The 12349-nt window shown below is 40.2% G+C and overlaps 1 protein-coding gene across 15 annotated transcripts in view; it reads left to right on the forward strand.

Moving 5' to 3' along the window:
- The window catches only part of POU2F1 (POU class 2 homeobox 1), a 116937-nt gene that overhangs the window by 92389 nt on the left and 12199 nt on the right, over nt 1-12349 (forward strand). For 14 of the 15 annotated variants that reach the window (XM_085590029.1, XM_021550166.4, XM_085590020.1 and 11 more), the window contains 7 exons: nt 303-476; nt 4169-4310; nt 6441-6586; nt 7085-7264; nt 10082-10187; nt 10590-10935; nt 11699-11787. In XM_085590029.1, the coding sequence (XP_085446155.1) occupies nt 303-476; nt 4169-4310; nt 6441-6586; nt 7085-7264; nt 10082-10187; nt 10590-10935; nt 11699-11787 (1183 nt within the window). Of the gene's footprint in view, nt 1-302; nt 477-4168; nt 4311-6440; nt 6587-7084; nt 7265-10081; nt 10188-10589; nt 11614-11698; nt 11788-12349 lie in introns of those variants that run through there. The other variant, XM_085590065.1, reaches the window with a different exon arrangement.

A 12349-nucleotide genomic window follows, 5' to 3' on the forward strand; every position in this document is an offset into this window, starting at 1 on the left:
CAGCCTTTCTTTGAGCAGCTTCTGCAGCAAGTAAAAGTTGTTGGTTACCATTGAACATCTCTTACTTTTCTTTAACTGGTTACAGTAGAACTGTTAGAAGCCTGTCATACTATTGTAGTTTTCTGGATTGTGTTTGCTTGTTGTGAAGAGGAATGTTAATATACTGAAGGAACTTGCAGATTTCAAAAAATGTCCAATCCACTGACCTCTCTCACAAGAACATCAGATACCTTTTAGGAATTTAATTTCTGTTGATTATCCTCTTAAGCCTGATTTTCATCCCTTCCTTGCTGTCTCAATAGCCAGCAACCCCAACACGCACAATAGCAGCGACCCCCATTCAGCCACTTCCACAGAGCCAGTCAACACCAAAGCGAATCGACACTCCCAGCTTGGAGGAGCCCAGTGACCTTGAGGAGCTTGAGCAGTTTGCCAAGACTTTCAAACAAAGACGGATCAAACTTGGATTCACTCAGGTGAGACTGCGTACCTTAGTGCCTGCCAGTGTGGAACCTGAGGTCTCATCTTTCAAGTCTGGGGGGAGACTACAATTCCATCATTTCCTAGGAGAACCTGCTTAAATAGGGTTATGCTCTGGCCTTTATGTGGGGGATTTCTAAGAAATAACAGAAAAAGCCATACATCCATCTTACTTCCCTGTTGGTTTTAAAGCATAGCCATTTTCCCAGCAGGGGAAAACGTGCATTTACCAGCTCCAGATGTCATTGCATGTGCACTATTCATTCTATGGGATGTGACATGAATGGGACAAAGCACTTTAAAGCTGCTTTCAGAAGTACAAAGTTCCAAAAATCATACAGTACAATTAACTGCTCTGTGTGTTTAAAAAGTGTATCACATCTGTACAGTTGCTTTGGATATCAAAGGTTTTTTATCTCTCAAGAGTATTTTCCTATTAAACATCAATGATTTCTGTATTTAATGCTTTTGCTAAGGTTCCTAAACAAAACCTGAAAGAACTGTCACCTTTGAAGTTTTCTCCTTACAGGGGTGGACTGGAGTTGTGGTTTGTTTTGGTTTGTTTAAAAGCTCAGAAATACCCAGAGAGGAGAAGAAAAATAATCTTGAACATAGTGAAGGTGGTTGAATGAAGACCACAATTAAAAGTACAAAGTGCATTTATATGTTCCATTATTCTGTTGAAAGGAATTTGGTTCCAAGAATCCTTTCTTATTAATACAAAAATTATTTTTTCCCCCTGCAAAATTAAAGTATCTCCCCAGGTAAACAATTAGTTTTGGCAGGAGTCTGTAGTTAAATGTAAGCGTGTTTTTACTAGAAGAAAGAGCATGCAAAAATCAAAGTATGAGCTCAGAGCAGTCAGTTCAACATATGTGATGGAATAGAATAAGTGAATCTACTCTAGCTGAAAGTATGTGCTGAAGTCAGATTTATTTTTCTGGCGAAGTCCTAAATTGAAAAATCAAAGTTCATAATGAGAGTTCCTGGCAGCATCTTAATTATAAGTCAAGAACAGAATGTTCTTAGTAAAATGAAGTGCATTTTGCTGGCATGTGTGTCTCCTTCCCTCCCTTCTTTCCACTAGAGGGAGGCACAGAAATACAAGTGATGGACACACACAAAAGCTCGAATAGAGCAGCACAGAATAGGGTAAAATACAATAGCTTCCCTATGGCCTGACAGAGGAGGTTCGTGTAGATCTCTCATTATTATGTTTAATCTGCCCTGCTGTGAGATGATTATAAAAGCTCAACTAGACTTTTTAAGCTATGTGTTAACCTTTCTTTATTGACCTGGTTATGAATTTTCATGGTGAGGAAAAATGAACACAACTGCTCAGGCTTACATTTCAGTATTTGCTTTTCAGATTAAAAAAGGGGAATCTTGAGAATGTGATAAAATTACATTTGGTCATTCCTATCCTTCTCTGAGTTTGTATGTCTGTAATTAGGCTGTTCTAATAACTTTAACCTAATTGCATAATTGGATGATAATTAGAGACCCTGATTACTTTGGTTTCCTATAGTTGGATAAATAGACTGCCTTTCAGAGGATAAAAGAAATTCATTTCCAGCAGTACTGTAAGCTTTTTCAGACTCACCCCACCCCTGCCTTTCAAAAATAATTGTAAGATTTAGTTTGCATTGCAAACTAATCACTTACTACATTCTGTTGTGTGAACAATAAAACAGGTTTTGAATTTCAGCAGTTCTGCCTCTTCTCCCACCCTGAAATGTGGGTGATGCATTTAAATCCCTTTGTTTGTTTTCCTTAAAAATACCTCCATATCTGACATACAGGGACACAATGAGCAAACTGCACCTTAGCATCCTTGCAGGCCTGGGACTAATTGCTCAGTACAGATTCAAGCAACGTGAATGAACATTTTAGACAATGTTATTTTTATTCTGTGAAAGATATTGCCTCTGCTAGGCCATCTGAGCTTCTTAACAGACCAGTACACACAACAATGAGGTACCTTATAATCAGTTGCAGTTCATTACCAGAGCTTCAGTTCAACCTAGAGTAGATGAGATGTGTATACAGTGCCTTTATACTCTGTTCCATCCTATCTGTGGGCCATCCCAATATATAAAAGTCTCATCCCAATATGTAAATTCCTTTGCCTACAGCTGAAATGCTGCCACCTTTCGGCATTGACAAAGAAATGGTTAACTATTCATTTTAAATCAGATGGCAAATGTTTGTAAGAACAACATAAATCCAGAATTAAATTAGTTGGGGGACTGGAGCAAATTTCATAACTCTTTTCTGCCAAGACATAAATCAAGTTATCTCTAAAATGGTTTACATAGCCAGGTTTTCTTCTTCATAAACCCAGAAGAGCATCCACACTACTCCTCTTGGAATGATTTATGAGTTTTAAAATGCACAGAATCCTGGCATATGAGTAGAGGCATAAATGCGCGTTCCCACGTGTTTCCACTGATTGAAGGGCACACAAACCAATTGTTCTGGTCCTCTTCTAGGAAGGAAATTGTTTTCTTTGCTCAACCTGCACAATTTACTAAGCTTCCCAAAGGTTGTTTTCTTCCTGGCTTGTGTGTGGCCACTCTGCATGCTGTCAGTGTACTCATACCCAGCTGTGGTTGTGGAGCTGATCTCAGAGAAAAGCGAGCTTTATGCCCAGTCCAACTAACCCATTTGCAATTAAACTCCACTAACTGTGCTCCAGCTTTTCAGCCTCTTCTTCCACACTTCTCATACTTTGTGCTTAAAAAAATAAAAATATAAATAAAGCTACTTTAGACCAAATAGTATACTTGAAATATAAGTGCTTTTTTTTTTTTCAAAGAGCAGGACCTTCCAGCTTTAAAGCAAACCGTGAAAATATTATGGTGTTTTTAATGGCCACAATCAAGAATGGATTGATTTTTTTTTTAAACACCACTTTCTAAGTGTATGCTTACATAACTATATAATATATACATAAATATTAGGATAAGCAGAATGTCTGCTAGCAGAATAGCTAGCTAAAACTGAGTTTAAAAAGCAGTAACAGATGTAAAGAGATTATAATCTGCCTGTAAATCTCCTGTATGGCTTTCTGGCAGATGGGTAATGATAGTCAAGACTGCAGTTAATCATTATTTGAAATGGTTCAACTTCTTGTATGCTTTGAAATTTGTATCTGTTGGGGAGAAATTTGGTTTGAACCTCAGAAGATACTAAAAAGTTCAGATAAGAATATTTCTGCATCTATTTAAATGTGATGTATCTTTGCAAACATATTGTCCTGAGTATTTTCTACAAATTTGGAAAAGTGAATACATTGCATTTCTGCTTATTTGAACTTTCCTTCTTCATTGTGAAATATGCCAAAAAACTTAAATCTGCTCCTAAGGAGAGCTTGGCCTTTACTTATTTATAAAACTAAGAAAAAATTAGGAGTTGACATTCAGTGGAATGTGCTGCTCAGTGATAATGCTAAGAAGACAAAGCATCAGGGATTCCTGGAAAGAGTTGCAAAGTTAAACTGACTGAGGTTTGACATTTCTTTATGATTATTGCTTTAGCATGAATCTTGGTAGCGCTGAGAAAGCCTCTGTGAAACTGAAATCCCACGCAGCAGTGGAGTCACTAAGAGAACACCAGAATGTGACAGGATTCCTTGCTTTGGAAGTGCCTGTGTCAGTGAATCCCTTTTTTCTCTTTCTTTGTCCAGGGTGATGTTGGGCTCGCTATGGGCAAACTCTATGGAAATGACTTCAGCCAAACTACCATCTCTCGCTTTGAAGCCTTGAACCTCAGCTTTAAGAACATGTGCAAGTTAAAGCCACTTCTGGAAAAGTGGCTCAATGATGCAGGTGAATGAGTCTGTGTATTTCTTCACCAGCCTACCAAAATCTGTAGGATTCTGAAAAGCTGCTTCGTTTGCGCCCTTATGGTTTTGTGAAGCTACCAGCCTTTGTAGCTGCCCATGGGACAAATGAAGGTGTTAGAAATAGGGGTCCATAGTTTCCTTTCCAAGTGCCTGTATGCATCCAAAATAATTCCAGTATGAACTTTCATGAATGTGTTCTCTAGACAGCTGAACAATTGCATGGGATGAGGTACAATATGTGTCATGGTTTTCCTCCTTCGTGTATGTTAATGCATATAACTTCTAATCCTCTTCTAGCTTTCTTTTTCAGATGTGTAGTTGAGAGAGGGTTGCATGATTTGTTGTTTCAGTAGGCAGAGCTTAATTGCATCCATCTCCTTCCATACCTCTGTGTGCATTCCTTTTATCTGTCTCCAAGGGTTCAGATAAAGAATATTTTTCCCTGTAGGGAGTGTTTTTTGTGGGTTAGGTTTTACTTTTTCTGTCCCATATTAATTTTTTTTTTTGGGATACAAGTTACTCACTATGCCAGTGTTGGTAGTGTTCTTTTTTTTTTTTTTTTTTTTTTTTTTAAATTTACCACCAGCAAAAGGAGCTTGTGTGGTGGTGATAGGTGTTAGGAGAGAAAGTGTTTGAGAGTGCTGTCAGTTTTTTTCTTCTAAGTATGCAATTGTGCATAGTATAAAACTGATGGATATGTTAAACAGATGGCAAGGATGGTGTGTGCCTTCCTATTTTTACTAAAGTGGTATGCTGGCACCTACAGCATTCTCTGAAATTTTGAAAGTAATTTCATGCAGTGTTGAAAATTTGTCCTGCATTGAGAAGAGGAAGTGTCATTCTGTTGTGCTGACAGGGGTTATCATTAGGTGTTGTGGGTCTGTGATAGGAAACATAAATATCTCCACACTGAGTGCTCAAGTCCATAGGACAGCGGTCCCCAAACGTTCCAGCAACATTGGGTGGATCCAGTGCTGCAAGGAGTGTCCTAGGGGTTCTTTTTCCTGCTAGCCTGAAGAAGTACTTGTCTCTGTAAAGCTGAAGACTGTGAACAGTGTCGGGGTTCTTCACATCCTGCAAGTGGGGAACCATTGTCTTTGGTTCTGACTCAGTTTTGTGAAAATCTTTGGAAGAAAAATTCACGTGACTTTAGAGGCTGCTATTTTACTTTTAGGTAAAAGTAGGCAGGAGAAGCATACTGATGGTTCCAGAATATATTGCCATGGAACTCAGATGGTTCTCACTGGAGTTTTCAGTATGAGGAAGGGTTTACACACATTTACAGGTGCCAGTACTATTTTAAAAAAAATCTAGAAAAAACTTGTCCATTTGATTCTGAATCAGAGTAATGGTGGGCATTGTGAACTTTGACACCTGCTTATCACCCACAATCCCCCGTGCAGTGAAGAGTTAATGGTTTTGTTCAAATTTTGTTCAAATTTTCTGCTGAAACTTGCCATTTGGTTAGATTGCTCTTCCTGCTGCAAAGTGGGGTTAAATGTTCTCTCTTTGCTCCTCTGTGAAGCCAGAAAGACAGGATTAGAGGTTAAGAGCCCTGGTGAAGTTAAGAAGGGGGAGCTGTTCGCTGTGTGGAGTGGTTGGTAGCACTGAGTATCTGCTACGATGTCCAGAGAGAAGAGACTGAACACTGTGGAGCTGGTTATGAACTTCTCTTCCTCGAGTGTTTTGTAGAGTGGGTAAAAGAAATTTCAGGCTGCTCAGATTTTTTTTCATAACTGCCTGTGACTTTCAGCTATGGGTCATGGATATCAAGTACTCCTTTTTCCTTTAAACTGGGGCTTGCAGTGATTCAGTAAGGAGTAGAATGAGATATGGGAGACAAACTCTGTATAGGTATTATAAAAGGCATACTGTGATAGCAGACAGGAGCAGAGGGCATCCTCTGGGTTTGTTTGTAGCTTTTGAGTTTCAGGTACATGTTGTAATTTGTAAATAGCAGCGATTAATGCATGTGATCTTCATAAATCTCTATGTATTTGGAATAGATACAGAGCAGGTCTTAACATACCTTGCACAGGTGAAGAACACTTGCATTAGACTGCACTGCATTCAGATGAAATCTCCTGATTTGTATTACTTTCTTCTTTTTCAGAAAACCTCTCATCTGATTCAACTCTCTCCAGCCCAAGTGCCCTGAATTCTCCAGGGCAAGGGATCGAAGGCTTGAACCGTAGGAGGAAGAAACGCACCAGCATAGAGACCAACATACGTGTGGCCTTAGAGAAGAGTTTCCTGGAGGTGAGTGGTCCTGGTGCTGTGCTCAGCCTGGGAAGAAATGGAGAAACTTCATTTAACTATTATATGTGTTAGAGTGAACCCGTTACTGTGCTTTTTAGGAAAGTGCTAGTACTAAACAAGGGGAATACAAAAGCCGTGCCAAGAAACGTGCATCAGCATCTGTTTCACTATAAAAATAAGGACAGACCCTCTCAGAAAAACTCACTGGTTCTTGCAGTTCACTGACTTTGTGATTTTGCATTCCAGTATACTCAGACATAGGTTTAAACATTACCCTTCATGAGGATAGATAAATGAGGCAATAGTCTAAGCACACATAATTTGAGGATTTTAGATGGAGGGCAGAAGCACCTACTGTGGTTTGTCTCTACGGCTGCCACTGACCAGCCTCTGGATCTAAATCACCAATTCAGATTTTGGCCTACTGGAGAAGAAGCTATGATGCAAAACTTCAGGAGGTGATTTCAGAGCTGTTCAAATACAATTTTCTTTTGTCAGAACCAAAAGCCTACCTCGGATGAGATCGCCATGATAGCTGACCAGCTAAACATGGAGAAGGAGGTGATCCGCGTTTGGTTCTGTAACCGGCGCCAGAAGGAGAAAAGGATCAACCCACCCAGCAGTGGTGGAACCAGCAGCTCGCCCATCAAAGCAATTTTCCCTTGTCCAACCTCACTGGTAAGAGTCAAAAACCATGTTGACAAAGATCACTTGTGGAGGTGGTTCTGCTGTGCTCACTATGGAAGCTACATATGCTGCACCTTATTTGTACAGCAGATTTGTTCTCACATTTTTATGTTTTACTGGCATTTTGAATGTTCCACCTGGGTACTGTCTAAGAGAGATAATGCTTACAAATCAGGCACTAGTCAGGCCTTCAGTGAGGGTGTTTAATTTAGTCAGTTTATGAACAAATATTCTGACTACCAAATTTGCACTTGGGATTATTGCTTTGAACTTACTTCAGATAATACCTCCAATTTATATCTGGATTTTCCTTCTTTTACCCATTTTTTAAAAATAAAATAATAGTAATTTTTTAAAGTGCTTAATAACTCTCCCCACCACCCTTATTTTAGCAGCTCTGGTCAGTAAATCAGCAGCAGTAAAATGTGTCATGCACTGGAACAGTTTGCCCAGAGAGGCTGTGGAGTCTCCCTCACTGGAGATACTCAAGAACCATCTGGACTCAATTCTGTGCCATGTGCTCTAGGACTGAACCTGCAGGGAGGTTGGACCAAAGGACCCACTGTGGTCCCTTCCAATCTTACCCATCCTTTGATTCTGTATCATTTGGAGACTTAGGTCACACAAATCCAATGATACCATTGTTGTTACTTCTAGTCAGAAATTATTTATGTAAAAGCAAGGCATGGAACAGAAGAACAGTTTAGCTAATACTCATGTAATTAATTTCCCACACTTGTATTTACCTCAGGTAAACACAAACTTCATGAAAATAAGAGTAACAAAACACATGCATCAAGGTTCCTTCAGCACCTTTGCTACCAATGTCCATGGAGGTCTGTTTTCATAAATAGAAACAGTAGCTATTAGATTTCATAGTAGCTATGCTAATAGGAATGTGGTGGAATTTATGTAGCCTGTAGCTGTCCTTTTGTAGTATTTATTCCACCCTCATCACCGTAGTAGCTAATATCTTCCAGTACTTCATTAAACCATTAATTTTGGTGATGTGTTATTCTCTCCCCTCATCCTTGTCTCAGGGTGTGTGCATGCAACCTTTTGTTTCAGGGGAAGGGCTGTGTTAAGTGTACTTATTTTTATTATTATTGTTGGTTTGGTTTGGGTTTAGGTTTTTGTTTTTTTTTTTGCCCAGTTGCAAAGCAAGGTTGCATGCCTTGCTACCAAGGCAGAATATAGTGAGATTTTTGATAGAATGTTTTAGTAACTGTGCAAGTTCTCTCAGACTGCAACTTAAAGGAGCTTTCCTAGGGAAATTTTCCTGTTGCTATAATCTGCCATTGTATTGAAGAAATTGAGATGTTAACCACAGTCTCCCTTTCATCAGTGAAGTTTCACTAGTGTTTTCACTCATTCTAAGCTTCTCTTAAGACTGTGCTGCTATTCAAATGGATGTTCCAGCCCTGCTGCCACCAGCCTTCACTGACTGTGTGCTTTGTTGATTCCTTTTGTCAGCTCTGAAGATTGTGCCCATAGGATGCTTGGGCTTACTTTAGTAGTTTGACTGTAAATTAGCCATGTGAGGAACAATGATGAATTTTCAGTATGGTTAGATAACCAGTGTGACTCGCAGCCTGGCTGCACGAGGGCGAGGGCTCTGCAGCAGGATTGGAGGGGAAGGCTCCTTTTGGGGGCAGCCTCCTTTTGCATTGGCTGGAGTCACTCACTGTAACCACGGGGGTGAGCTGTATTAATTCCAGGTCATTCTCTGCCCTGAAATAGGGATGGTGACCTTGGCCTTAACTGCTTGCTGGACAGATGACAGATGCGGTGGCTGGGCTGCATTAGTGGGAGGTGTACTGTGCATCCAGCTCCTCTTAATTTCATACACTATTTGAGATGGGCAGAAAGCTTTCAGATCTGTCCCAGTTGCCCCAGTCTTGTTTAAAATGCGTGAAGCATTTGACTCCCTCTAAGAGGCAGGAGAGATATTTCTTTGATAATAGACTTAAGGTAAGAGAGTGGAAAGGAGGAATGTTTAGCCTATATCCTTGGCTATGTTCTCTTGGGCAATTCTAAAGGATTCATTTCTCTCATTGATGTATAACAGCCTTCAAATGTTACTGTTGGACACCATTTCTTGTCCATAAAAAGTCCTTTCCTTATATTTCATTTTTCCTCATAAGCTAGTTTCTCCAGCCTTAAATCTTTGGTGTTTATCTGTAATGTCTTCAGTTTACTGTAGCTTTCCTGTAATAAGCCATCCACAATTGAAAACTCCATTGGTATGTTTTAAAATTCAGAAATCCTTCCTCTGGCACAAGGAAGCTTATCAAAGTAAAGTTTATAGTTTGGTTGAATAAAAGTGAAATGTTATTCTGCTTCTTCATATAAACACATTACTCTAAACACCTTTGTTAATGCTGGGACATTTACATAATTTTAGCAGAAAAAGAGATTTGGAGCTGAAAAGATGTTTAAACAAGAAAAAAAAAAGAGTAGAAATAATAGTATTTTGTACCTCTTTCTGTAAGAGTGTCTCTATTAAAGCAAGGTGCTGTCTTTGTGGAGTGGCAGAGAGGGCTAACCTGCAGTCTTGAGACAATATGGATAGGGGTGTATCTGCTTGCAAATACTGAATTAGTAGGAATAAAGATATTGTGGGTAATTAGAGAAGATGCTATGTTTGTTTCATTGAATGATAAAGTAACCAAATTACAAAAAAAATTAGTGTATATGCAGTGTTTTCACTGATAACTTCCTCAGCTGAGGGTGGAAAGAAAGAAATCCATGTCTAGTGTGTAACTGTCTTTGAGCAGCTGAGCAGTTTTATTCGTTTTTGACCTCCAGGTGGCAACCACGCCAAGCCTTGTGACTAGCAGTGCAGCTACAACCCTGACTGTCAACCCCGTGCTCCCTCTGGCCAGTCCTGCTGTCACCAGTCTGTCAGTCACAGGTAAGGGCTGGTCTCTGCTGCCACCACACCAACCCCTACCCTTTGTCCCTTTTGAATTCCTAACAGTGCCATTCGCTGTTGGTCACTGAGATCCTAGGACATTCTTGTCATCATAGGAAGCTTCAGTTTTGTGACTACTGAGTTGACTTTTCCAGGAATAAAATCACAGGTGGTGCTGAAACAAAATAGACTGTGTTTTATTGCTGGCTTCTGGAGCTCCTCAGCCTCTCATTGGGAAGTGTCATTCCATTTTTTCATTTGAGCTCTTGGTGCTTCTTGGTACTACAGAAATGTGTCCTTGTGCCCCTTTCAGCTGGACATGCAGTTGGGATCAGGTGGGCAGGGGTTTCTCTTGTCTGGTATCTGTGTTTTGTACTGATCTGACCAGAACCATCCTTCCAGGCACAACAGAAACCACCTCCAACAACACGGCAACAGTGATTTCAACAGCACCTCCAGCTTCTTCAGCAGTGACATCACCCGCCCCGAGCCCTTCCCCTTCTGCCTCAGCCTCCACTTCAGAGGCCTCCAGTGCCAGTGAGACCAGCACAACACAGACAACCTCCGCTCCCTTGTCCTCCCCTCTCGGGACCAGCCAGGTGATGGTAACGGCATCAGGGTTGCAAACGGCGGCAGCGGCCGCGTTACAAGGAGCTGCACAGTTGCCTGCAAATGCAAGTCTTGCTGCCATGGCTGCTGCAGCAGGACTAAACCCAGGCTTGATGGCATCCTCGCAGTTTGCAGCTGGGTAAGGATCCGTTTTGCACACCCTTTTAGGTGAGGTGACAGAAGAGCGAAGGAAAATTCTTGGGATAAATTGCTTTTATGTATCGCTGTCATTTATCTCAGATTCTGAAGGTTTGCTCATAGGTGGAAATGGACCATTCCCATCACAGTACACAGGTGTACAGAACACCCGTGTTCATTTTAAAGGTGAAAAAGCTGTGTTGCAGTGATGTTGTTGTTTGATAAATCATTCATCCCACTGCAGAGCTTTACTTAAAAACTGCAACTTACCACTGAACCATAGAATCTGTCCTATTAATTGTAAAATGGAGAGATAGCCTAAATCCACTTTATACCTCTGTATTCACTTCTCCATCATGAGCAAGAAATTCTCAAAGATGCAAAATTCTGTTGAAGTTATAGTTTTAGGAATGTTGCTCAGACAGATGTTTCTTTAATTTCTCTTGATTTACCTATTTCTTATCTGCATTTGGGAGAGGAGGATAGTTCTCTAACAATGAACAGTCTTTCCAAAATTCTTTACAAGAATATTTTACACCAACAATCAGTGCAAGTCATGAATTTACTGTGCTTGTACTTCAGGCGTGTCATGAATCCCTTATGGAGTTAAAAGTAAAATAATCCAAAACTAGCCCTTAATCTCTGGTCTTTCCTCCCTCCTTCCCTCTTTTTTTAAAAATATGATGGTGTACTTTTGAATAGTGACAACCTTTTCTTAAAAGTAACTCTTTCTCTTTCCCACTTATTTCATGATCTTGCTGCAGAGGTGCCTTACTCAGTCTCAATCCAGGGACATTAGGTGGTGCTCTCAGCCCGGCCCTGATGAGCAACAGTACACTGGCAACTATTCAAGGTCAGTAGTGTTCCTGTTAATGCATCTCTGTCACACAACTTCCGTTTATGCGCTCTGGTTTTGCCTACCAGAGAGCACTGACTCCTCAGCACTGGGCATAAATTGTGTAGGAGTAAAGACTTTACAAAATTAAATGTGCAAATACATTTTGTGGGTCACAGAGATAAGAGCAGGTACAACTTCAAATAGGGAATCAGAGCTGTGTATGATTTAAAGGAGGCATTTAAGACACTGAATATAGTCTGGAATTTATTTTGTTGTCCTTGCCTCGTTGGCCTGTATCTCTAGGAGGTTAGAGATTTGCTTTTTATAGCTCTTCTATAGTCTGCTTGAGCAGACTTGCACCATTCTGAGGTCTCTTGGAAGGGTAGATCTGAGCAAGTCTTGATCCTGAGTTCTTGTCTTCATATATATTTGAAAAGAACCTGCAACAAGCATCCTGCCTCCTAAAATCCTAATGTAGAACTTAATGTAGAAATAAATAAATCTACATTCAGAAGAGTAAATATTTATTTGTTTTGGAAGTTGCACAAAGGCAGAAGTTACCACTGGCTCCACCAAG

Source organism: Lonchura striata, chromosome 1 (genome assembly GCF_050655825.1).
Source record: "Lonchura striata isolate lonStrDom1 chromosome 1, ASM5065582v1, whole genome shotgun sequence".
NCBI classification, from domain to species: domain Eukaryota; kingdom Metazoa; phylum Chordata; class Aves; order Passeriformes; family Estrildidae; genus Lonchura; species Lonchura striata.